General features: G+C 37.1%; 4 protein-coding genes across 7 annotated transcripts in view; 2 read left to right on the forward strand and 2 right to left on the reverse strand.

The window, feature by feature from the left end:
• Positions 1–2,632, reverse strand: part of nova1 (NOVA alternative splicing regulator 1) — a 14,092-nt gene extending 11,460 nt beyond the window's left edge. The window contains exon 1 of the mRNA XM_016229189.1: positions 1,938–2,632. Within this exon, the coding sequence (XP_016084675.1) occupies positions 1,938–2,094 (157 nt within the window). The 5' untranslated portion in view covers positions 2,095–2,632. The remainder of the gene's footprint in view (positions 1–1,937) is intronic.
• Positions 2,633–3,994: 1,362 nt separating this feature from the next.
• Positions 3,995–13,542, reverse strand: LOC107548488 (calcium uptake protein 2, mitochondrial-like). Of its 4 annotated transcripts, none has more exons than XM_016229192.1 (13): positions 13,293–13,542; positions 10,471–10,606; positions 10,027–10,077; positions 9,745–9,776; positions 9,509–9,584; positions 7,862–7,909; positions 6,755–6,837; positions 6,135–6,188; positions 5,876–5,970; positions 5,492–5,663; positions 4,827–4,935; positions 4,527–4,684; positions 3,995–4,233 (listed from the first exon to the last, which is right to left on the reverse strand). In XM_016229192.1, the coding sequence occupies exons 1-13, from the start codon at positions 13,473–13,475 to the stop codon at positions 4,132–4,134; spliced, it is 1,299 nt and encodes a 432-aa protein (XP_016084678.1). In that variant the 5' UTR covers positions 13,476–13,542; the 3' UTR covers positions 3,995–4,131. The 4 variants fall into 4 exon arrangements, with proteins under 4 accessions (XP_016084678.1, XP_016084679.1, XP_016084681.1 ...); XM_016229193.1 differs by lacking the exon at positions 7,862–7,909 and adding an exon at positions 9,273–9,320; XM_016229195.1 differs by lacking the exons at positions 7,862–7,909; positions 10,027–10,077 and adding an exon at positions 9,273–9,320.
• Positions 13,543–14,769: 1,227 nt separating this feature from the next.
• Positions 14,770–17,330, forward strand: LOC107548489 (rho-related GTP-binding protein RhoG-like). Its single transcript, XM_016229196.1, has 2 exons — positions 14,770–15,116; positions 15,427–17,330. The coding sequence occupies exon 2, from the start codon at positions 15,450–15,452 to the stop codon at positions 16,023–16,025; it is 576 nt and encodes a 191-aa protein (XP_016084682.1). The 5' UTR covers positions 14,770–15,116; positions 15,427–15,449; the 3' UTR covers positions 16,026–17,330.
• Positions 17,331–18,370: 1,040 nt separating this feature from the next.
• The window catches only part of LOC107548447 (transcription initiation factor TFIID subunit 1-like), a 21,488-nt gene continuing 14,378 nt past the window's right edge, over positions 18,371–25,480 (forward strand). Inside the window, exons 1-13 of the mRNA XM_016229117.1 lie at positions 18,371–18,684; positions 19,081–19,195; positions 19,471–19,594; positions 19,711–19,827; positions 19,916–20,038; positions 20,119–20,360; positions 20,467–20,688; positions 20,793–21,074; positions 23,066–23,252; positions 23,382–23,489; positions 23,605–23,772; positions 24,283–24,410; positions 24,513–24,620. Coding sequence (XP_016084603.1) covers positions 19,082–19,195; positions 19,471–19,594; positions 19,711–19,827; positions 19,916–20,038; positions 20,119–20,360; positions 20,467–20,688; positions 20,793–21,074; positions 23,066–23,252; positions 23,382–23,489; positions 23,605–23,772; positions 24,283–24,410; positions 24,513–24,620 — 1,923 coding nt within the window. The 5' untranslated portion in view covers positions 18,371–18,684; position 19,081. The remainder of the gene's footprint in view (positions 18,685–19,080; positions 19,196–19,470; positions 19,595–19,710; positions 19,828–19,915; positions 20,039–20,118; positions 20,361–20,466; positions 20,689–20,792; positions 21,075–23,065; positions 23,253–23,381; positions 23,490–23,604; positions 23,773–24,282; positions 24,411–24,512; positions 24,621–25,480) is intronic.

Genomic DNA, 25,480 nt, shown 5'->3' on the forward strand with positions numbered 1-25,480 from the left:
CCCACCACACACACACCACATATGCTAAGTAACTAACGGTGTGCACACTGGTGAAATCAGCATCAGCAATCAATGACTGTTTACAAAAGGGAGGGAATAAAGAGGATCTCCATCAATGACCATCCTCTTCGTCGCTCGCTTCAGGCCAAAGGTCATGCAAGGGGGAAGGGTTCATTCATTGATAGGATTATGTCTTAATTAACAAAGCTAGGTAGGTGAACAGAATGAATGATGGTCTGAACTGCTAATGAACAAAGAAATAACTTACTGACTAAATAAAAGACTAATCTCTAAACTGTGCTCAATGACATGCTTTGACAAAAGCTGTCATACACACTAGTAAAAATGTTCATCATAACAGCCTCTTTCTTTCCCTCCATTTAAATTGTCGCAATCTTTTCTGTAATTTCTACTCAAATTCAAAATCAAATATGAGTTTTCAAAGCTTGATTTTCTGCATCAGTAGTGGTTAAATTGAAAGTAGTTTAATAATGCAGTTAATGTATCACTGCAGGATAAGCTCTGCATTGATTTGATTGATGTAAGTCAGCAATCAATCAATTTTTTTTACAGTGCATAATAGGACTTCAGCTAGCTAGCCTTAGGTTTATTAATGTTTACTAATAATAAACTAAAGCGCTAAGACAATATACAGTCTTTACAGGATTTGTATGATTTTTTTTATTATATAACTTGTCACATTATTTAGCATAATACTACTGCTTCTACTTGTAGCCTACTTCTATGTTAACAAAAACGTTAATTGTACCAATTAATTTATACAAAGCATACTGCAGTGTCAGAATCAAAATATCCATGTAAATTATCTACACAAATAGCGAGTACTAATTAGTAAACCTGCTAATTAATAAAACTGGTTTATATAGTCCAATTGTCTGTAAAACATTTAGAAGTCAAGGCCTCAACGAATAAAATTAGCCTAACTACAACCCTAAAAGCCAATCCTATATAGGCTAACATATTCGGCTCACCTCATAAGTTCTGAACAATGAAAAACATAAGCTGTGCTGTCGCTGGACAGCTGCACCGGAGCTCCACAGCGGGAACTACCGCGCCGTGAGCACACTCACAGAAATGTTTACACACGACGTTACTTTTCGATTCGCTCCAATCCAAAAGATCCAAATACGTACGCACACAGTAAATAACGCGCTCTAGAACAGAACTTTATCACGTGACCTTCTCAGCAATTATTTAAAGAGCAATGACTCGGACCACATTCCGAAGATATAGGCTATGGATCAAAATCTGAACCGGGCACAAAATCCTGCCTAGAAACTGACCATACTTTATATACTACGTGCATTTAAAATACTTAGTATATAAAGAAAATTAATAGCGGTTTTGTTGTAAGCACAAAGTGATTTGCATTACCAGAAACTTTTTCTAAACCAAGACGGACCCTAATGCTCTTTTGGATATGTATTAAGAGCTCCACACGACGCTATAGAGGGGTATTCAATCTTTTGCTTGCACTGGAGTCTGTTACTGCATATGAATAGGGATTAAACTACAGCAGCATGTGCGCTTCATCCCTTTCATTCATTTTCTGCTCAATTTAGCTTCAGTCCCAGAGGGACGGCCACCGCCACACTGCACATCACCCCACCGGGTCATACAGGGTCAGGCTGGACACATGCGACCCGTTTTAATTGTAGTATTAATTGACTGTAACGCTGCTGTAGCATTTAATTTTACAGGTGCTTAAAACGGCCACTTTATAAGCTAAAAAAAGAAAGAAATAATTCGATGCCCAAATCTCTCAAACCCAACATTTTGAACCCCCACAGAGTTAAAGAGCAGATATTTTAGATAAGCACGCGTAAAACTGGACTAGACACGCGACTCGAGCACACATGAGTCTCGTTTGACACGACTTATTTGGAGCAGCAGGCCCGAGCGCTGCCCGATCTTACCCCCGGTGTTGGAGCGCTTGGTGCTGCTCGCCTCAGTCGGTGTTTCCAGGGGTCGCTTTCGGGAATCGGAGAGATCCGGGTCCATGTGTGGCGACTGTGAGAGGAGCTGAGGAGTAGAGAAGATCCCGTTCTGCTGAACTGCCCCGCCAGCCAACATTTTGTCACCGGCTGGAGTGTGGCAACAACTAGGCAACCGAAAACCGTTGGAAAGCACATAAAAACCGGTCAGCGTCTCCTGTCCGAGTGTTTCTTATCGCTTTAAATGTCATAAAAATGCCATACTGCGAGGTCGCTGAGCGCGTCCGTTTCTGCCTCGCGGTCCACTATTTCCCGTTGGGAGAAGAGGCGCATTAAAGCTCTAAATATAAAAATCCGTTCAGTGAAGTCTATTCATTAGCTCGCACCAGACACTTGAGACGTCTGTGTGTTTATCGAGCCCTCACGCACACGCGCAGCGCCCTCTCCAAAAAGATCCTCGCGACCATTGCCTGACAAACTACGAAAAGATAAACAAACCAAGATTCACTCTCAGAACAAAAAGACAGTTCAAAACAACATTGCTTCGCTGGCCTTTTTTCGGTGTCGCAGCGGCGCCGGGGTTTAGGTATATTGTATTACTGTTGACGGTGTCAGTCCGTTTGTTTTGGAGTGTAAAGGAGAAGATTTTGTTTGAGATGCGCGAGTCTTGGCCAGCGCGCGGCTGCTCGGGTGACAGAGCTCTCGCGCAGCATCCCTGAACCAATTGTGAGCCAGAGCGCCAGAGCTCTCCTGACGTCACGGGTCTCATCCTCCAAAAGAGCTTTTCAACGGCAGCAAGTTTCAGACTCACTTGTCTAACTTGTGCTTTAACTAAACTCTCCAATTATACATGTAAACATAATAGCACAATGTTACATATAGCGGTTATTAAATAAAGAGCAACTTTCAGGTGATACAAAGTGAAATAAATTGCATTTTGCATATACGTCGATTTCCTGAGGCAACACTGCAGATTATTTACAATTACAAGAAGACAACAAACGTATGGTGAAACCGTTCACTTAATGTTCCGAATATATTTAGCATAGTTTACATTTAATCCCTGTAATATTTTTAAGTAACTGATAGTCATCACTCATCACATGATTTCTGTTTCTTTTATTAATGGAAAATTAATGCAATGCTAGCATTTTCTAGCACTACAACTGTAGTATTTTTAATATAGAAAAGTGCCCCAGAAAATAACATGTATACAATACACCAGCTACCCCCCCCCCAAAAAAAAAATTCCACAGATTAAACAGATTGTCCTCACAAATACCACATGGAGTCTTACAATTTAAATAAATAAACCTGTATTTCACCATCAAAAAGGGCAAAACTCATTTTAAAAAAAATACAATGAGCTTACTAAAAATGGAACTGCTCATTTCTTCAGTCAAAAAACAGTCCCAAAAGCAATTTGGGGTGATAATTACATAATTCACAAAATCTGCATTACATGCCGATTATCCACAGGGTAATGTGTTACAAACTTACATAACAGCAATTTCACATACAGATTATACGTAAACAACACCACATCCAAAGTAAAGTTATGGCTATATATGATTAAAAACATGTTTTCTATAACACACACACACACAAAAAGTGTGCACAGGCCATTTCACAAATTCAAGGCCGAAAAACATATCACAGATGTTCAATAAAGCTCATAACCATGCAATTAATTTTTATATTAATAGTTTATTTTTAATGTTTTGGGCCAACAGCCATATTGCTTCAAAAGCATTATAGTTTCACATACAGATTATACGTAAACAACACCACATCCAAAGTAAAGTTATGGCTATATATGATTAAAAACATGTTTTCTATAACACACACACACACACAAAAAGTGTGCACAGGCCATTTCACAAATTCAAGGCCGAAAAACATATCACAGATGTTCAATAAAGCTCATAACCATGCAATTAATTTTTATATTAATAGTTTCTTTTTAATGTTTTGGGCCAACAGCCATATTGCTTCAAAAGCATTATTTTCTTTGGACCATGTAAACATTTTAAAGGAAAAGTTTACTGACAGTACAACTAACAATCCCTGGTGCTTGTAATTAATTATGTACCATTCTCCTCCCCAAACATATATGGAATTGCAAGTATCACCACATCTGACCAACCACACACTCAAAGGCAGACCCCTTCCTGTGTCAGACAGGGCTGCCGGTTTCACGGAGAGCCTCTTGAGCTCCTTGCAGTGTCTCTCTTTTCACACATTTCCAATAACCAGAAATACCATGCTGGGGCTGAACCTATACAACACACAGGCGCAATCTACAGTAAGTCCGCCGTTTACTGCACTGAGCCACTTACACACAATCACAAAGATTAATAACTACTGTCACAAGATTTGGCTGTAATTGCTCCATCATGTGCATTGTTGTTGGCATAGACATCGGCATATATGTCAGATTTAAGTACCAATAATATTTTTAACACTAATGATATTTATTAAATGATTAATAGCATAACATTGTAAATTAACTAAATGAAACTTTGGAAATTAATAATTAATTATCAATTAAAGGGCTAAATGCTTTCTCACCCGGAGTCCACGAAGCACTCTGTCTTTCATCACAGCGAGGAACTCCTTATGGCTCAGACAGTTGTCCCCGTCTAGGTCAAAGATCTTAAAAACTGTGTCCAGAACATTCTCTGAAAGGTCATGACCTGTCGCTATCTTCACTGCTCGCTTAAACTTAGCTATGGAGCAAAAATTGAGGGAGAGTGCTATGCATTTCAGTTACTCAATCAATATAATTTTGACCTGTCAAGAAATGCACTGAGGACAATCGATTATTCATTATTAAAAGTTAATAACTACTGGCATCCAGATTAGTCTTACCCATTCCTATTGGCCTGTTGGCATCATTAATCATTTTGACTGAGAAGGCAAAGTCCTCCAGATGGTTGGTAAAGAGACAGAATTCTTTAAATTCATCGAAGGTGATGCTCTGACAAACATATAAATATATATATAAAAAGTCAGAAACTTTAAAATATAAGAATGGAATTATAATGCAGTTACAGGCTGCTATGAACGTAAAATTTCAAATGACATTTTTGCTGGTATAGATAATATTTACTTTTAACATTATATTACAATTTAAATGTACAATATAATGCAACCAGCCATGCTTTTCAGTTGATATCATTTTAGCCAGGTGATGGCAAACAGGTCAGCAGGCTCCAGAGTCCTCTACATATCAATTGTCCAACTCTAGGTGGACTGTAAATGCTTTGTACTCAGGAGTAACATCAGATTTGCCAACTCTACTCTAGAAATATGACTGATGGAGAGCTGCATAGAGCACATTTTTCATCTATATGCTGGAAATCTCTGAAGAGTGGCCACTGGCTTCTTAGCCACTTACTAGTTACATTTAGAATCTATTCCTCTCAAACTAGAAATAATGACACAAGATTAGTCTATCCAAGTCGGTTCGTGTTAAACAGCAGAAATGCTAATAATATTCAGGACTATCAGTGTTAGTGTTTAAAATATGTTACCTGTCCAGTGGGGATCCTCTTTCTCATGTTTTCCCAGTATGCCTCATTGTTCTCTTCATTGGTGTAATGAAGCAGCCATTCAGCAAAGTCCTCCCGCCTCATGGTCTTCATCCCGTTAGAAAACCGCAGGAACTCAACTTCTTGCACTTCTGCCTGCAGGTCTTCCATAAACCTACACAAAACCAAAAAATCCTTGCAATACATCTCTCAAGGCTAAACAAAGTTAAAACACAGGATAGTGTTGTAGTTAGAGAGCCAGTTTACTTTGAATGTTACTTTGAAATTCTATCAATTATGCTATTTTTGCAGCACACATAAAGAACATTTTAGTTTATATTATAATTTAATACTAACATATTAAAGTAAACACAGGCAGTACTTTACCTGCAGAAATCTTTGTATTGTAGTTTATTCTTGCCATTTTTCCCAAAAAAGAACACCTGTAGTGTAGTGTTGACTTCATCAACACTGTCTGAAAACTGTAAAGAAACAATCAAAGCTATTCAGTACAACTACAAAAATATTAAATACAACAGAACTCTGATATTAAACACAACTAGGCAATTTAATAAATATAAAAAAATAACATTCTAAATCTCTAAATAACATGCAAAGTTGCTGAAGTTACACAACATGTACCCACCTCTGTCCCATCCTGCCTTAGAAGCTCTTTTCTCGGTCGAATTATTTTCTTCAGCTTCAAAAAAAAAAAAGAACATAGTTAGTAGACTGCTGGTAAAAGAAGTCACATTCAAAAAACTGACTCTTATTCACTCGTTCTCTTGTGTTTATGCATATGTTTGTGTGTTAAGGTACAGGATGTACATCCACTCTAAAGAAAATGATGAGTCTATTCAAATAGCTTTTTCAGCTTCAGTGAATCTTCTAGCCCTTGACCACATGGCAAACTGATACATGTGAATATACTCAACATTTAAATCCAACTAAATTCTAATTAAATTGTGCATTTTTCTGATGCTCCTGTCATGCACCAATCATGCATCAACCATTCCCACATACCTGTTGCATATCGGTCTCATCTCATGCCAGCATTAACAGAAACACAAAGCAGACAGACCCTAATGACCACAATACTTACAATCCAGAGTGTTTAAAATCCAGTCAAGAGAACTTTCTTAGTTCTGCATAGTTCTTCATATAATTACATTTACAACTAAGTGTTTTTTAAACATTTGCACTTATCAGTTTGACTGTGAAGGCAACATGGTGTCATATAATCCAATGTGAAAAAACATTCCATACCTTCTGAAATTCCTTCTTGTCCACATGCTCATTGCCATCAATATCAAGCATTTTGAAAGCAATATGAAATCCTGTTTGAGGTTCTGGAATCACAGTGCAGTTAAACTGAGTAAAGCAATGGATACCGGCTTTCAGGAATAATCGGTGACCCCTCGAGTGAGCAAAAGAAACCCCACCACACACACACACAGTATAAAGAAAATGAATGAGATGGTTTGGTGTATTGCAAATCAGTGTCAGTAAATATCACTAATATTACTGTGGTATAATTTGGATGTTGTGGTAGTTTCATAGCAAGCACCGAGTGAACATGCACATGTATAATATGCAATGTATTTGCATTTGTTACTAAATTAGGTGACAAAAAAAACCTTTATATCAAAAACAAACAGAGCTCTAAACATGCACAACTGGACTGAAACTGACATTACTGAACAGTTTGAATTTGTTTTTTGCACATCTATTCCAGTACACACCAACCATAATCATTGATTGTATTCAAGCAGTTAAAGAACAATAAATTGTGGTGCTGAAACTTCACAGTGATTAAACGGTGAGTCAATTTTTTTCCTACTTGTCTTCTGTGAATTCTTGGGACAAAGAATGAGAACTTTAAGGACATACTCTGATTTCTATTCCACTTTTTTATGTCACAAAACAAGTCATCAAAATTCTAATCCAAACTAGAAGATATACTCATGCTGTATGTTTAATGCTGCATGCAACCAGTGAGCACAATGATGCATTGACCATTATAGTATTTGTATTATTTTACAGTAGCCAGTCACTCTTTCTTATCACATTTCAATTCAGATTGCAGTCTCAACCAAAATGAATTTTTCCATGATGCTGTTGATTCAGTAGTGGTGCAGCACAGTGCAGACATATTTTGATACAGTGACAAAGAATCAAACCTCAGGAATGTCACCAAAAAAATGCTAATTGCTAAGTACAGAACAACTCCTGCTGAAAATTAAGTGGCTTAGTGTCCATTTATGGCTACAAATGACTAAGACTATAAACCTGTGTACATCTGATTATCATTCTGGACTGGCACTGATAGGACATGGTGTATGAAATTATATAAAAAGGTTAGGAAATACTTACTTGTAAGAATAGTGAGGAGAAACAGGTACTCTGTGTAAGAGATCAACCCTGAAACAATGGTTCAGGAGATGTTTTAATAATGTAATTAACATTCAATGTTAAATTATGTCAAAAGAAATGTTTTTATAAACCATACCATTTTTAAAATTAAGTTTTCATTATGGCACTTGCTCAATGAGAGGAAGTTAGCACACACAAACCGAGCTACTTTACTAAGGCAGATGGACTCTGGCATACATGAAGCATGTGTTTGCTTAACATATACCGGTACCTTTGTCTCCGATTCCTCTGAACATGTTATTTCCTTTCTCAGCCCTGGAAGCCACACTTATCATATCGTCCACATCCTGTCCAAGGACCAGTCAGATATTAGGCAAAGCTTTGACTGTGCCATTGAGAGTTCCAGCAAAATCACACATCATACACAATCATATAACAGTATTCATTCAGAACAAGTCTCTTTGTTTTTTGGAGTAACATTCATTTGAACTAACAAACTGCACTTACTGCTTTAGTCAGCATCTTTTTCTGTAGTTTGCCTGTAAAAGAGAAAGATCAAGGATTGCTTAACAATATTTTGCAGCATTCCTGAAAATCAACAGAAAAATAGCTTTGAGGCATGTAGTGGTGTTTGAAGAGATATTGGATTACATTATTAAGCCCACTTTATGAATACAAGGCCTAACATGCAGAGGTGATTACCGCCAGATAAACAGCATTTTCCCTCAGATGCACACTCAAACCAGAAACACGCTTATATAAATAAGAATGTAAGTGAGAAGAACGTACATTTCAGCATTTTAGGGTCTTTGTGTTGATTGGCCTCTCGCTGTAAGATTGCTTTGATAAGATGCATGTTATGAGAATTTTGTTGATAACAGCCCTCATAAGGAGTTTATATTTACATAAAATCAAATGTGGCTAACACTTTATTTGACAGTGTTCCATGTACTTACTATAGAAATAATAGTACATTATGCATAATTACATGCAACTAACTCTAAACCAAACCCTAACCATATAGTAAATACATGTTGTTTATTAATGCATTGACCATTATAGTATTTGTATTATTTTACAGTAGCCAGTCACTCTTTCTTATCACATTTCAATTCAGATTGCAGTCTCAACCAAAATGAATTTTTCCATGATGCTGTTGATTCAGTAGTGGTGCAGCACAGTGCAGACATATTTTGATACAGTGACAAAGAATCAAACCTCAGGAATGTCACCAAAAAAATGCAAATTGCTAAGTACAGAACAACTCCTGCTGAAAATTAAGTGGCTTAGTGTCCATTTATGGCTACAAATGACTAAGACTATAAACCTGTGTCCATCTGATTATCATTCTGGACTGGCACTGATAGGACATGGTGTATGAAATTATATAAAAAGGTTAGGAAATACTTACTTGTAAGAATAGTGAGGAGAAACAGGTACTCTGTGTAAGAGATCAACCCTGAAACAATGGTTCAGGAGATGTTTTAATAATGTAATTCATTATGTAACATTCATTTTTAAAATTAAGTTTTCATTATGGCACTTGCTCAATGAGAGGAAGTTAGCACACACAAACCGAGCTACTTTACTAAGGCAGATGGACTCTGGCATACATGAGGCATGTGTTTGCTTAACATATACCGGTACCTTTGTCTCCGATTCCTCTGAACATGTTATTTCCTTTCTCAGCCCTGGAAGCCACACTTATCATATCGTCCACATCCTGTCCAAGGACCAGTCAGATATTAGGCAAAGCTTTGACTGTGCCATTGAGAGTTCCAGCAAAATCACACATCATACACAATCATATAACAGTATTCATTCAGAACAAGTCTCTTTGTTTTTTGGAGTAACATTCATTTGAACTAACAAACTGCACTTACTGCTTTAGTCAGCATCTTTTTCTGTAGTTTGCCTGTAAAAGAGAAAGATCAAGGATTGCTTAACAATATTTTGCAGCATTCCTGAAAATCAACAGAAAAATAGCTTTGAGGCATGTAGTGGTGTTTGAAGAGATATTGGATTACATTATTAAGCCCACTTTATGAATACAAGGCCTAACATGCAGAGGTGATTACCGCCAGATAAACAGCATTTTCCCTCAGATGCACACTCAAACCAGAAACACGCTTATATAAATAAGAATGTAAGTGAGAAGAACGTACATTTCAGCATTTTAGGGTCTTTGTGTTGATTGGCCTCTCGCTGTAAGATTGCTTTGATAAGATGCATGTTATGAGAATTTTGTTGATAACAGCCCTCATAAGGAGTTTATATTTACATAAAATCAAATGTGGCTAACACTTTATTTGACAGTGTTCCATGTACTTACTATAGAAATAATAGTACATTATGCATAATTACATGCAACTAACTCTAAACCAAACCCTAACCATATAGTAAATACATGTTGTTTATTAATATTAATCACCTAGTTGTGTAATTACACTGTCAAAAGGACACCTTAAAATAAAGTGTAACCCAAATGTCTAATAGAATAAAAATGCAAGCACAATATTACATAATAATGTATACATAATACTGCCTCCCTAGTGTATGTTTTTTTGTTTTTGAATGTTCGCACATCCATATGGCGGCATGTCACTTACGATCCACCTTCTCCATCAGGACTGAATGGAGGAAGTCTCTGGGTGTCATGTATGGCTCCTCTTCATAGATCATGGAGGCAAACAGGTTAAACCGCAGGCGTCTCATGGACACTGGTGGTACTGTGATCTCCTCTTTCTTTACAGATTTTAAAAAATGGAGAGAAAGAGCAGATGTTTTATTTATGAGCAGTGCACCTTTATTTTATTTAGAGCTAGACTTGGACTCATTAGAAACATTAGAATTATGAATCTATCTATAGAATTAATTGTACTAAATTTAAATAATGTTGAAACTGGAAATTTCAGTCAATTCAGTGTCATTTTAAACAAAAAGTAGGTGACAATTTTATGTCTTTAAGCACAAAGCAAGAAGGGGAGCAACGTTGTTTTTGACTAAAATTAAACAAACAAATTATTAGAAAAAAAGCTGAAATAATATAAAATTTAAATATTAGATGAAAAACTTAAAAAACTTAAAATGTTGGCTTGACAAATAATGGAAATAAGATGAAAACAAGTTTAAATTTTAAACTAATTTTACATTTTTTAAGTTAACTAAAAAAAAAATAAAAAATAAAAAAGCCAACTGCACACAAGATTCTAAAAAGTAAAATTAAAATATTAAATATAAATATAAAAGTAAAAACTAATTTAAAATATCAATAAATACTATAATAGTATATAAATACTAAAATAATACTGAAAGAGAGCCAAAAGTGGACTTAAGATTTTATACTTGTTACTTTTTTGCACAACAATTATGAAATAAAAATATTTTTCTTCAGCAAAGGTTTGCAATGAATAAAACACCTGTTATCATAAGACTACCTTGAAAAAGTTTAAGCCGTTTACTGAATTTTCATAACTACAGTAATATGTGGTCATGGATATTTACTTCAATAATGAACTCCTGGCTCTCATTGTAACATCTTACTGTTTAAATTAATTCTGTAGATTTTCCAGATTTGAATCACATAATGAGCCATTAATGATACATTTAATTATGTAATCTTATATAATTGTACATCTGTTCCATCTTTATTTGACCCTCTAACTCTAGCACTTTCTATGCTATTTTAATTCTACTTTATCTATTTATCTTCTTTTTAATTAAAAAAACACTAGCTTTCTATTTTATCTACTTGTTTTTCTTTGTGTGTGTGTGTGTGTGTATATATATATATATATATTAGGGCTGGACAATAATTCAATATCAATATGTATTGTGATATAATTTTTTTCAATAATGGTAATATGATTTTTAAACACATTTCCGATATACATTACCAGTGTTTCCCATACATTGATTTATTTGTGGCATTTGATTTCGTTGAATAAACATGAGCACTGCACATTTCAAAATCAAAACACAGCGTGGGTGTTTTATATGAATGTATCTCTGAAGGGACCCGACTGTCTTCAGAAAAGTTTCGATGACATTTTCATATTTATCTGATAAAGTAGTGTTCAAGAGCGGAGCTGCTTTGATTACAGCCGTTACCGGGGAAACCGCTAAAAGCGCCTCCTGCTGGCAGATAATGAATTAGCATTTTCAATAATAAACCCGTCTCCAGCAACATGTTTTTGTTGTTGCTCATTTTTTTGTTTTCTGCCGCAACTCAGAGCACTTTTCATATTCTTTATCCTGGCTGAAGCACATTTGTTTCAATCTATAAGTATAATCAGCCTACACTACGAGTCTAAACTTTTTGAACTGTAAGATTTTTAATGGTTTTTATTTTTTATCTTTTTAAGAATTCTCTTCTGTTAACCAAGTCAGCATTTATTTGATCCAAAGTACAGCAAATACAGTAACATTTTGAATTATTTTTACTAGTTAAAATAACTGCTTTCTATTTGAATGCAGTCATTTTAAATCTTCAGAAATCATTCTAATATGCTGATTTGCTGATTATCAATATTTAAAACAGTTGAGAATATATTTATTCAGGATTCTTTGATGAATAGAAAGATCCAAAGATCAGCATTTATCCGAAAATAAAAAGCTTTTAAACATTATACACTATTCCATTCAAAAGCTTGGAGCAAGTATAATTTTTTGGGGGGGGAAAGAAATTATAGACATTTTATTTAGCACTGCAATTTTATTTTATTTATAATACTTTTATTTAGCAAGGATGCTTTAAATTGATCAAAAAGATTATAATGTTACAAAAGATTTCTATTTCAGATAAATGCTGTTCTTCTGAACTCATCAAAGAAACCTGAAAAAAAAATCTACTCATTTGTTTTCAACATAATAATAAATTGTACTGCGTTAGGCTAACCGAGACTTGACATTTCTACTTACATATTGTTGCTCTTTTGTTGATTTTGATTGCTTCTATTGTCCTCATTTGTAAGTCGCTTTGGATAAAAGCGTCTGCTAAATGACTAAATGTAAATGTAAGTGTAATCTAGCTGCCACATAGTAGCTACAGTTTGCTACGACACTATAGAGCTCCACCACCTAAGTTACAATGTGATGGCAACCGTGCTACTGTCCACACTATCGAAAATATGTGTACATAAACAAACATTTGCAACAATAAGACATTAGGATTTACTGAGACTCCACATAGGCTACAGTTTAGACACACTTCAATAAAACACGAGCTGATTCGTTTAATGAGTGTAAATCGGTTGGTTCCACTTTAATATTTAAACTTAAAACGGATACTTGTATAAACATAGTGACTTCACGAACAAACACACGACATGACAGGGCGTCCGTTAAGCATTTAACTTCACAGACAACATGACATTCGAAGTAGTTGAGAAGTCATTTGAAAAGTAGTCTCTATTTAGAGATGTTTGTTTACCTTCGCGTCCTCCGCGTACACGATGTGTGGCAAGAGTTCATTTTTATAGTGAATAAATCCGCTTGCTACAACAGTGCCCAGAAGACCCCCTCCAACAGCACGACCATATCCTATGTTTCTGAGAGGCCAGAAACGTCTGATTGTACTCCGCAAACTAACGCCTAACTTGGCCCACGTCGCCATTACTCTGCGGCAAGTTTTTATCAGTCTACTTTGGTCGATAGTGAAGTTAAGTGATGATAAGACGCTGTGGTTTGGCGCCCCCATCAGGCTAACAGCATTTCTACACTGCTCGCGAACTGGTGACAGGTGATTATAATACAATGCAGAATAGTTAGATAAATTAAACTTGGCTGATGTTTTAGTCATTTTTAGTCATAGTCGTTTGTAGCCACGCCGTGTATATTCTTACACATTGGAGCATGACGTCTTCTTCAGTTTACTCTGGGGAAGGGATATTAAAAATATTATTTACTTATTTTTATAATGTATATAATAATTATTTTATATACCTATGGCAGACATAGTCGTCCAGACATTACCGATCAACACTTTAATTAAAAAAATTATAACATGCTTAACTCCTTAGCATTTAATTCAATAGTTTAAGTAAAATACTTTGTGTGGCTTATGGGACAGTAAAATACTGTAAATAGACATAATGTAGGAATTTATGACTGTATCGATAGTCCATGATGAGAGATGAAAAGGAGGAAAGGATAGGACGAGGTAAAGTCCATATTCTGAAACACAGAGCAGCAGCTTATAGGTGAGAGAGCAGGTAAACACCTTTTACTCAAAATACAAATCAAAAACACAAATCAAAATACAAATCTGATTTTTAACTTTTATTATTTATTAAGTAATTGTTTGTAATTATCTTAAATTATTTAAGTATAACGTTTATATAAAATACAAAACGATCGAAGAAGTATTTTTGAGTAAAAAATCATAACTCTGACGTGAGTCCTATCAGTCTGCTCACACCCTGAACTGTGGTGAATTGGCAAAATGACACGTTATTCTTGGTGTAATACTTTTATACAGTCTTTTTTTTTTACAATCGTGGTTTAGTTGATTCACTGCATAAGTCAGTATGAAAGACCAAGCACACATCGCTAATATTGTCATTTTTACACCGAAACTACACTACATTTCCCAAAGGCCTTTGCGTGGGCCACAATGTCGTGCAGCTTACCGTAAAGCGCGAGCCGTAAAGGACTTAGATTCACATTGTTTTAATTCACATTTGTGTTAATTACAAATGAAACCTGCATATGTGGATAAAAGGTAAAAAGAAGCCTAGAATATATTCTCATTGTTGTGTTAAACCGATATAAAGATGATACATTTAGTAAATGAATCGCGTAAGCCAATCATACCTGTATTTATATTAATATTATAGTAATTTATGACTACATAAATGTAAATACGAACATTTGTAGTTTTTACTGTGAAACTACACTACATTTCCCACAAGCTTTTGCGACATGGGCGTGTTCCCCAATGTCGTCTCCGTTACCCGTAAGTTGAAGAATGAGCCAGTGAGAGAAAAGGACAGCGAAATACATAGAATAATTAGTTTTAATTACCACAAAAGATGTTCATTTGAAAGTATTTCGAGACTTTGTACGTGTGTACAGGTTTTGTACGGTTGTTACACGTAGTTGCAGACCTCCGGGATTTGTTGGTCCATGTTTAATAACTGATTAATGTGAGGCTCATCCGCTAGTCGGTTAGCAAAGCGCCTTTGCCGCTGCGATGATGGAAACTTGAGCAGCTCAAAGGAAACACTCATCAAGCTCTCCAGACCATCCAAACACAGTGAGTTTTACTTTAAAAAAATACACTTTGAGCAACGGTGATGTGATGCTGCCTTACTTAATCCCATAATTGCCGGTTTTATTTAGCGGATCAGCTGCTAACGTACTAGCTGAACAGATTTATTACTTTGTTTTGGGTATTTGTTGCTTGCAGAGGTCTCATATGTAAAAATAATATGTATTCGATTTATATGGACAAACTGCCAATTTCCCTGTTGTATAGAAGTCCTGACTGCTGTTTTTCTGTCTGGGCTGTTGCCTGCAAAGTCTGCTACATGTATAGTGAGTTATGAAATCTATCTATCTTTCAGGGATCCCTGTGCCAGGCAACAAAATGCAGACCATAAAGTGTGTTGTTGTTGGTGATGGTGCAGTGGGAAAGACCTGCCTGTTAATCTCCTACACTACTAATGCCTTCCCAGATGAGTACATTCCTACGGTTTTCGACAACTACAGCACTCAGACCTGTGTGGACGGCCGTGCCGTCAGCCTCAACCTGTGGGACACAGCCGGTCAGGAGGAGTACGACCGCTTGCGAACCCTCTCTTACCCACAGACGCATGTCTTCATCATCTGTTTCTCTGTGGCCAGCCCTTCCTCTCATGCCAATGTCCGGCATAAATGGCACCCGGAGGTGTGCCACCACTGTCCTGGTGTGCCTGTGTTGCTGGTAGGCACTAAGAGAGACCTGCGGGGAGACAAGGAGACCCTGGAGAAGCTGAAAGAGCAGGGGATGAGTCCAACCACTCCGCAGCAGGGCGGCGCATTGGCCCGCAGCATCGGTGCGGTGCGATATCTGGAGTGCTCGGCCCTTCTGCAGGAGGGGGTCAGAGAGGTCTTCAACGAAGCAGTCAGGGCTGTTCTCTACCCCAATGCCAAGAAGCACAGCAAGAAATGTGTGCTGTTATAACTACTTGAGGGTGTGTGCGTGAGAGAGATTTTATGAAGGGTGGAATATCAGTTAGTCATGTGATCGTCTCTGCAAATGTGTGTTGCTGTCACTTTTTGTTCATATCTCTACACTACAGTTAGCAATAGGTGTACAGACTGTTAATGAGGAAGACTGAGACTCTGTGCTTTTGTGTATTTGTGTTTCAACTTTCCGTACATGTCCAAGACAGAAATACGGTGTTGTAATCTAAAGTCAGGCAGACCAAGGCAGTGGAGTGGATTTGTCTGAAGGACTAACAGGCATTGACAACTTCTGCCTTCCTATAAAGCCTTAAAACCCCAGCATATTTTTTAGGAATCACTCAGAGGATATTTCATGCACCAAAGTGTAAATTCAGTCTAAATTCAGACTGGATGTCTTGAAGGTGCTGTCTCTCCCTTACCACATCAGTAACACAATTATCAGGGCTCACAATCCACCTGATATGCGTGGTATTTTAATGTGAGACCCTAAGACTTGATGACCTACACTTACCACAACATGCCATTTTTCTTGTATTGTTGCCTTTGTAGAGTTGATCGACTTTTTAATCAGGAAGCGCTGTGGAATCCCAGTGTGCCTTTAGTGCTTGGCCCCTTCTCTGACATCTCATAAACTCCTTCCTCTCTGCTCATTTCATCTAGGGTGCTACTTTGGGTGCCAGTTGACATTTATTGCTGGAAAGGACTGTTGAAAGTTTACAGAGAGCTGTTGTAGCTCACCTGCCTTCTATTAGAGCTGTAAATGAAGGGATATAGTGCTGTTTTATAACACTCTTGAGGTAGAAATGAAGATCTTTATATTTGGCCCACTGTGCCTGAATCCTCACAATTTACAACCCTGTTTTTGAAACTGAAGTGCCACTAATATTTTGTATTATTTGTATTTTACCATGAATGTTGATCCACTCCAATGAAGTGCCCTAATAAGAAGATAAACACTCTTGTCTTTCATCTCTGTTACAATGAAACATCATGTGCACAAACATTCAGGTTTAGGCTTCATTTGGGTCCACATTTACATTTTATATATTGACTGTCTACATTTTATATGATAAACATCAGCGTTTTATTATTATTTTTATTTTGTTTTTAGGACATAACACACCAAAATTGGCTCTTTTTAATTAAAGCTGTTTTTATTTCTTGAAACTGTCATTATTTTAAGAATATACCTCCACTTGCATGAGAAAATAAACTAGTTTTAAAGTAAAAGAATGGTTGGCTCCTGTTCTTTGACCTCAGATTTGTTCATGACATAAACATAAACGCAGGGAGAAAGGGAATGTGAACGAACAAGTGGGAGAAAGAGAACAGCTGCATCTCTGACATTCTTTACAATGCTTTCACAGATAAACAAAACCGTCAGCTGTGTATGTGTGATTTGTGTTGAGGCATTGTTCTTAGAGTAATGATCTAATGTTTAGGTCTGAATGCTTAACATTTGTTTTAGGACAGGATGTCTTTTACAAGTAAGTAGGGGTTGGTTGGCACAGAGTTCATTTCATGTTCATGGTCATGGATAATGTAACATTTAAGTGTTTGATCTCTCAACCCACAACTGATTCAATCAAACCACTGCAAGATTAAACAAAAAGGCTGTGAAATTAATTTAGAGATATTTTTATATGTAGACATGTTTATTAATAAAGATGGAAACCACTTATATTTTCATATAGTTAGTATACGAGTTGGAAGTAAACTATGCCACCATTATTCATTGAAAAAAAAAAAGTGGTTAATTGGTATGTGTAATAAAAGAATAATTAATAAATAGTAAATATTAATAATATTTAATAATAAATATTAAAAACAGTTTAATATTTAAGATCATGAAAGTATTCAAGAATGAAAATTGTTACAGCCAACATTCTTCTACGGTATTGCCAAAATAATCTGCCTCGGGGAAAACTTTAAAACCGTAATTCATTGAATAGGTCTATTTCTCTGAGTCTTCTGGGGCCAGTTGCATAAACTTAGCCTCTATGTTTGTTAACACAGTGTCTTAAGATCTAGTCTGACCAATTAGCAGCCAAGGAGTAATCAGTTTTATTTTTTGGATTCAATTTAGACTAATCTACTTTTCATGTAACCGAATAAAAAAAAATCATGACCAGTCTTACAGAAAAAATTAGATGACTAACTTGTAAAACTAGTTTAAACCTTTTGTGCAACCAGCCGCTGGAGTTTTGCTTTTGATTGGTCCAATTTTAATTAAGTTAACTGAGAAAATTGTCGTCTTTTTCGTAATTAAACTGAACAGAGAAAAATTCAGTAAATATTTAATGTTATGTGGCTGCATCTTTAGACCTACAGGGGGAGCCAAACAAACCGGATCAGCTCCGAACAAAACAAACAGAAACGAAACGCACACAGATGCTACTGCCCGCACATTCAGCAGCAGAAGCTCATTCATTGCAAAAGGAGTTTGAGGTTTCTTTGTATCTGCATTAAATAAACTAAGTTTGCGTATAATATTCTTGAACGGGACTAAGTTAAGCGCACATGCTTTCGCGCGTTCCCGTTTAGCTATCTGCTAACCGCTAATCGACCGGGGTCAGGGAGTTCCTCCTTCGATCAGATTCTCACTCGAGCCCGAGGTTCCAGAGGCCTTCGAGATAACAGCAACAGAGGAGCAGGTACGTGCTCTCAAAGAACATAATTATAACAGTGTCTTGAAATGTGCATACACGTGAAAGAAGACATAAGTGGAAACACCGCCTCTTTCTCTTTTTCTATACAGCTCTTGTGTTGTCATCAGAAGATTACGTATACTCCAGCAGTAATTCCTGAATAAACTGTGTAGCAGTGATGTACTTTATAGAAATTAATTTGCTTTATACTCAAGTCTGTTTTATATTAGGCAAAAACTCAAATCTGAAAGGTTGCAGGTTTGACTCCCAAAGGGAGCAGCAAGGGAGAGTAAAAAAAAAAAAGTGACTGCTAAATGACTTGCATAAATAGCTGTGCCAGGATTATAATATACATGAAGGTTTGGTGAGCTGATGAATGATATGATGTTTTTGTGTGTGTAGAATGTCAGACTCGGACAGTGATGAGGACCAGGACCGGCCCTTCCACCTAACAGGGTTTCTCTTTGGAAACATAAATGAGAATGGACAGCTGGAAGATGACAGTGTGCTGGATACGGTAAGAGAATAAATCCCTGCTCTTGACGCAGTAAATCAATAACTTTTTTGTTTTTGAAATTTGCCATTGAAATTAAATGTGTGTTATTAATCTTATTGTGAATGATTCACTCATGCACACTTTTCATTTGTACCTTTTTTTCATTTTTAATCAAAATGTCATAATTCAATCTTCCAGTGAAACCACAGACTTTTTGCGCTGAATGCCTTTAGTGGAGAGAGATTAAGAAGGAATAATCAATATATGCTTGTCAACTGTCGCTTTCTCTTTATCAGGAGTCAAAGAAGCACCTAGCTGGTCTGGGCACTCTGGGTTTGGGTTCACTTATTACAGAGATCACAGCCAGTGAGGAGGACACGGCTGAGCAAGAGCAAGACCAGAGCAACACTGATGCAGAGGGTCTGTCTGTGTTTCTGTAGTTTGGAAAACTTCACTCCATGTGTCAGATTTGTGCATTTAGAGGAGAAGTGATAAAATAACCTAACTTTGTGAGCTATTTGTGTGTGTGAATGTAGGATGGGTAAGGAGCACAGAAGATGCAGTTGATTACTCTGATATCAGTGAAGTTGCAGAAGATGAAACCCGCAAATACAGACAGGCCATGGGCAACCTGCAGCCATCACGGAGAACAGGTACATACAGGCGCAACTGGTGCAGAACACAGTGAAGTACAGTATATGCACAACTTCATTGCTGACGTGTGTGTATTTTGGTGTGTAGACGAAGAGGAAGATTATGATGCTGATTGTGAAGATGTTGATGCCAAACTCATGCCGCCTCCCCCTCCCCCTAGTCAGCCAACCCCTGCCAAGAAAGAAGACACAGCCACTCAGAACAGCAGTGGTAAATGAGACTTGTGATTGATAAGGAATCAGTCTGAATTTTGTGAGTGCTGTTCTTATTTCTTTTTTTATAATTTTTAGTGACAGATGAAGGTGATGGCATTATCCTACCTTCCATCATCGCTCCATCGTCGGTGGGTGATAAGGTTGATTTCAGCAGTTCATCAGACAGCGAGAGTGAGAGCGATCGACCGTCTCAGGGTTCAGGGTCAGGAGGACAGGCAAGGTGTCTTACCCTCCCTCTTGCGGGCATTATGCAGAAAGATGCTGCTAAAGCCCTGCCTGGAGTCACAGAGCTGTTCCCTGAGTTCAGACCTGGAAGGGTGAATGTTACACAATATCTCTTAGAAATAATCCAAAGTTAGTTTGTCCACTATTAGTTTGTTTGCAGTGGTTCATGGTGAGTGAACCAAGTTTTGGTTCTATCAGGTGTTGCGGTTCTTGCGGTTGTTTGGTCCTGGTAAGAACATGCCATCAGTATGGCGAAGTGCTCGCAGGAAACGGAAACGGAAGCAGAGAGAGCCACAGTCAGACATGGCTACAGGTGACAACGAATCACAGCCACCTGAGCCAGGGGCTAAGAAAAAGTCAGGATGGGACTATGAGTATGCACCACCTCCACCACCAGAGCAGTGCTTGTCTGATGATGAGGTAAACCAGACATATGCAACATTTCATGTCCACTTGGCCGCTTCAGAAAATCGGCCTATATTATGATGGGATCAGAAAGAAGACACTCTGCTTGTGCTCTGTAGATCACCATGATGGCTCCGGTGGAGTCTAAGTTCCTGCAAGTGTCTGGTGAAGGTGATAAGGTATCTGAGGTAAGGCCAAAGGTGGCTGAGTGGCGTTATGGTCCAGCACAGCTTTGGTACGACATGCTTGGTGTCCCAGAGGATGGCAGTGGCTTCCATTATGGGTTTAAACTCGGAGATGACCAAAAGCAAGACACTACTGATACAGCAGCTAAAACTGCAAACCCTCCAGCTGCTGAACCAGACAGTGAGCAGGAACCACCCCAAGAAGCACATGCTGAGGTCAGTGCTCTTTATGGCAAATAAAACTAAATCTGCTAAAAATAGTTTATTACTTGAAAGAAAGCTAAAATAGAAATATTAGATTGAAAGCTGAAATGAAAACTAGAAACATAGCCTTGGAAAGTAACTGAAAAAGGTAAACTTAATAAACAAATATATTAAAGCTAAATAGAAGTATTCAGGAAAAAGAAAAGAAAATCTAAAAAGATATATATAGATTTTAAATAATCTTAATTTCAGTAGTAATATAAAGATAATACTAGTTGAAGTCTGTCTGCCTTATTTTTATTGTAAGAGCAATACGGCCATTTATAACTTAAATATGCAAGGGTTTCATTCACTTCCAGTTATTTTACCTTTACAAAAGCAGGCCATTTTGCTGGTTATCACAGACTGGTATTTGTTATCATGTTATTTTAATTTGTTATCATAATCTTAAACACACTGGTTTGTAGCACAAAATTACCGTTTTATCCTTTGCTTTAGTTATTTACCTGTAGCTGCTAATGAATTGTAAGTCTCACACGTTTACAAAAATAGCTTACTTGCAAAGTAAGGAGGATAGAAATGTTTCAAATAGTTTTTTGAAGGCTTAGTTCACCCAAAAATGAAAATTAGCCCATGTATTACTCACCCTCAAGGCATCCTAGGTTTATATGACTTTCTTCTTTCAGATGAATCCAATCAGAGTTATATTAAAACATTTTCTTGCTCTTCCAAGTGTTAGAATGGCAGTAGGCAGGTGTTTTTTTTCAACAGTCCAAAAGAAGTAAAATAAAGCGCATCCATAATAAAACATACCTCACATGGCTCCGGGGGTTGAATATAGGCCTCCTGTAGCGAATTCATGCATTTTTGTAAGAAAAATATCCATATTTAAAATGTTATAAACACTTTTCTCTCACTTCCACTAACTGTCATATGCGGAAGCCGTTCACCCATCAGGCATGTGCGCGATGCATACGCCCTATGTCATCCGCCCCAAATGGCTCGCACATATGAGTTGGCAGAAGTGAGAGAAAAGTGTTTATAATGTTGTAAATATGGATATTTTTCTTAGAAAAATGCATCGATTCGCTACAGGAGACCTTTATTCCCCACCTGGAGCCGTGTGAGGCACGTTTTATTATGAATGTGCACACTTTATTTGACTTCTTTTGGACTGTTGAACAAAAACACCCACCTACTCCCATTCTAAAGCTTGGCAGAGCAAGGACCATTTTTAATATAACTCTGATTGGATTCGTCTGAAAGAAGAAAGTCATATACATCTAAGATGCCTTGGGGGTGAGTAAAACTGGCTAATTTTCATTTTTGGGTGAACTAACCCTTTAATTCACAGTGAAATTAAAGGCACAGTAACGGGGCGGTCACACTGCACTTTTCGTTCCATTGACTTCCATTCATATGCATGCGAATGCGTCAGACCGGAAACGCAAGCTCATGCGAAAAATTTAGCATTTTGCTGCCTTCCAAAGTTCAAGTTTGGTGAACTCTGACCTGCGAATTCGCATCACGTGAAGACGTGTGACCAGTAGAAGATTGATACGTCACTGCGTGACCTCTCTGTACAGAAATTAAAAAATTGAGGACGCACTCATTTTAGCTGTAGCGCAGCGTCCTATTTTATATAATACATCTTTAAAAGATTATAAAAAAATAAAATAAAAAAAGAAGCTGCATGGTTCGCGGTGTCAATGGAAACAGGAACAGACAGTACATTTGAATGCGGACACATTTTATCATTTTTTTTTGCTTAGTGTATGTGTATATATATATATATATATATATATATATATATATGAGAGAGAGAGAACAATATAATTATTATACACAAGTGTATTATTATTGTCCTATCCTGCTCCCGCCCATATTCGCAGCAGCGTCCAAAAAAAATTTGCACATTCAAAGTCTAGTGTGACCGCCCCTTAAGTTGTAATAGTTACGCAACTAAGTTAATCATGTGTGTTTCTGTCTGTGTGTGTTAGCAGGAGGATGAGGCGTCTCCAATGCAGGATGAGTTGTTTTTAATGGTGACCCAGCTGCAGTGGGAGGAAGATATCATCTGGAATGGAGAAGATGTGAAACACAAGGGCACTAAAACTCAGCGCGCCAGTCTGGCTGGGTGGCTGCCTACTAGCATGACCCGTAATGCCAATGCTTACAATGCTCAGCAGGGTGAGATAACATAGCCATAATGCAACAAACAAACAGAGAAGGTCACATTGACAGTGCATGATATAAAAAACACACATTTATAGACAGGCCCTCACTGGTCTGTGGAATGAATGTATGAATGTTTTCCAGGTCTAAGTCGCAGTAATTCTCTGTTGGTTCCTCCAACCCCACCACCTTTGGCCAAAACTCTATCAATATCAGGCTCAAAGAGGGACAAACATAATCATGATCATCAAGGTACCGTCCTCTGTTTGTTTTGTGGGTCATGTTTAAAGTTTGGTAGATTCTGTGAGGTTAATATCCACTCTTTAGGGCTAAGAATAAAACAAACTGAATTTGTATCTTGTAACAGCCGCTCATGAGGATGACACCCCATGGTTCTCCATATTCCCGATTGATAACGAGGAGCTTGTTTATGGCCGTTGGGAAGATAACATAATCTGGGATGACCAGCGCATGGACTGCCTCCCTTCTCCTCCCATTCTCACCCTTGACCCCAATGACGAAAACATCATACTCGGTATTCTATAACATTTTATACCTATTTCAGTTCTGTCTTTACAGCAGTGGTTCTGAACCTTTTTGTGTCCAAGGCCCTCTACTGTTTACAACAATATTTGTCGCCCTGTGACTTTTTTTCTGTTTTTCATGATTTGCTGGATAAGAATTAAAGAGAAAGATTCTCAAAAATATTTTTAATTAAAATTAATTTAAAAATGTAATTAACTTAAAAAAATCACACTTTAAAAATTAGGCTACCTCATATATCCAGGTTTTCCAAGACCATGGGTATCTTGGTTCTTCAAGGAAAGAAAAAAAATACTACTGACTGAACTACTGAGTATTGGCTGAATTATTCTTTTAAGTCATCTTGAGGCTCCCCTGGTTGAGAACCACTGATTTAATTAAAGGTTAGTTTTTAATTAAGAATAAAGGGCCATTAACAGAACCTCATGGTTCTGTTACAGAAAATATTTGTAAAAAGAAGTGTACATGGAACCTAACATTTGACTTTGATCTGTGTTTCCAGAGATTCCAGATGAAAAAGAAGAGAGAGCCTCTCATTCACCCTCAAAAGAAAACAAGAAAGAGACCGCACTGAAAAAAAGTCGCATTCTGTTGGGAAAGACTGGTGTCATCAAAGATGAACCTCAACAGGTAAGAGGAAAATAAGGAAAAGATGTGGAGTAAAAAAAAGGGCAAGTATTTGGAAAGTGGAATGATGTGTGTCATGTGTGGCTCTTTCTTACTCGTATCTAGAATATGTCCCAACCAGAGATTAAAGATCCTTGGAATCTGTCCAACGATGAGTTCTACTACCCCAAACAGCAGGGGCTTAGGGGCACCTTTGGTGGAAACATCATCCAGGTATGACATTCAAACAGGGATGTCAATGAGGACCCAGGTTTGAGTCTGATCTGGAAAATCTGGGCCCTCATTTATCAAGAGTGCGTAGAAAAGGTTCTATATTTTGTCCTACGAATGAAATTTAGAATGTGTGTAAGTACAAAAAAATCTGTATTTTTCAAACATGCGCACGCGGTTCTTGCGCACACCAGTAAGTAATCATCGTTGATAAATCCCACTCGTTCACATTCATGGTCATTTGTATTCAGAAACTCCTCCAATGAATCATATATGGTGACAATACCTGCCTTTATCACGTGAACGTATACGTCCTCACCAAAGTCATGGCAAAGAAAGCGGTACTGACTGAGTTAGAAGCCATTCTGTGCTCTCACTAAACAGATCAGAGCGCTTTTTGAAAAATGCGTTCTCTGCGCAGCACATGGTTCGCCAAATCTTCCAGCAAAGTGAGTTCAGCCATGACCATATAACTGCATTTCAAATCGACTTCCCAATTGTCCTTTATAGCTTTTCACACTAATTGTGCAAATGTTTAGCTTGAAATATGAAATTATTAATTGATAAATAATTAATTGTATTTGCAATTAAAGGACACAGGACACTAGGGATGTAACGGTATGAAAATTTAATATCACAATTATAGTGACCAAAGTTATCACGGTTATCAATATTATCACGGTTTTGTTAAAATTAGATTAAAATGTTCAAAAAGAACTGATACACACACTGAAAACATTACAATAAGTTTTATATTTGAAAATCAACAAACACAATTAGCAGCTGTATGCACTTTTTTTTAGCATAAACATTAAATTAACATGAACATGAAGCCCTAATAATAATAATAATAAATCACTTAT

This window comes from Sinocyclocheilus grahami, unplaced genomic scaffold, assembly GCF_001515645.1.
Source record: "Sinocyclocheilus grahami isolate Dianchi unplaced genomic scaffold, SAMN03320097.WGS_v1.1 scaffold348.1, whole genome shotgun sequence".
In the NCBI taxonomy this organism is placed as follows: domain Eukaryota; kingdom Metazoa; phylum Chordata; class Actinopteri; order Cypriniformes; family Cyprinidae; genus Sinocyclocheilus; species Sinocyclocheilus grahami.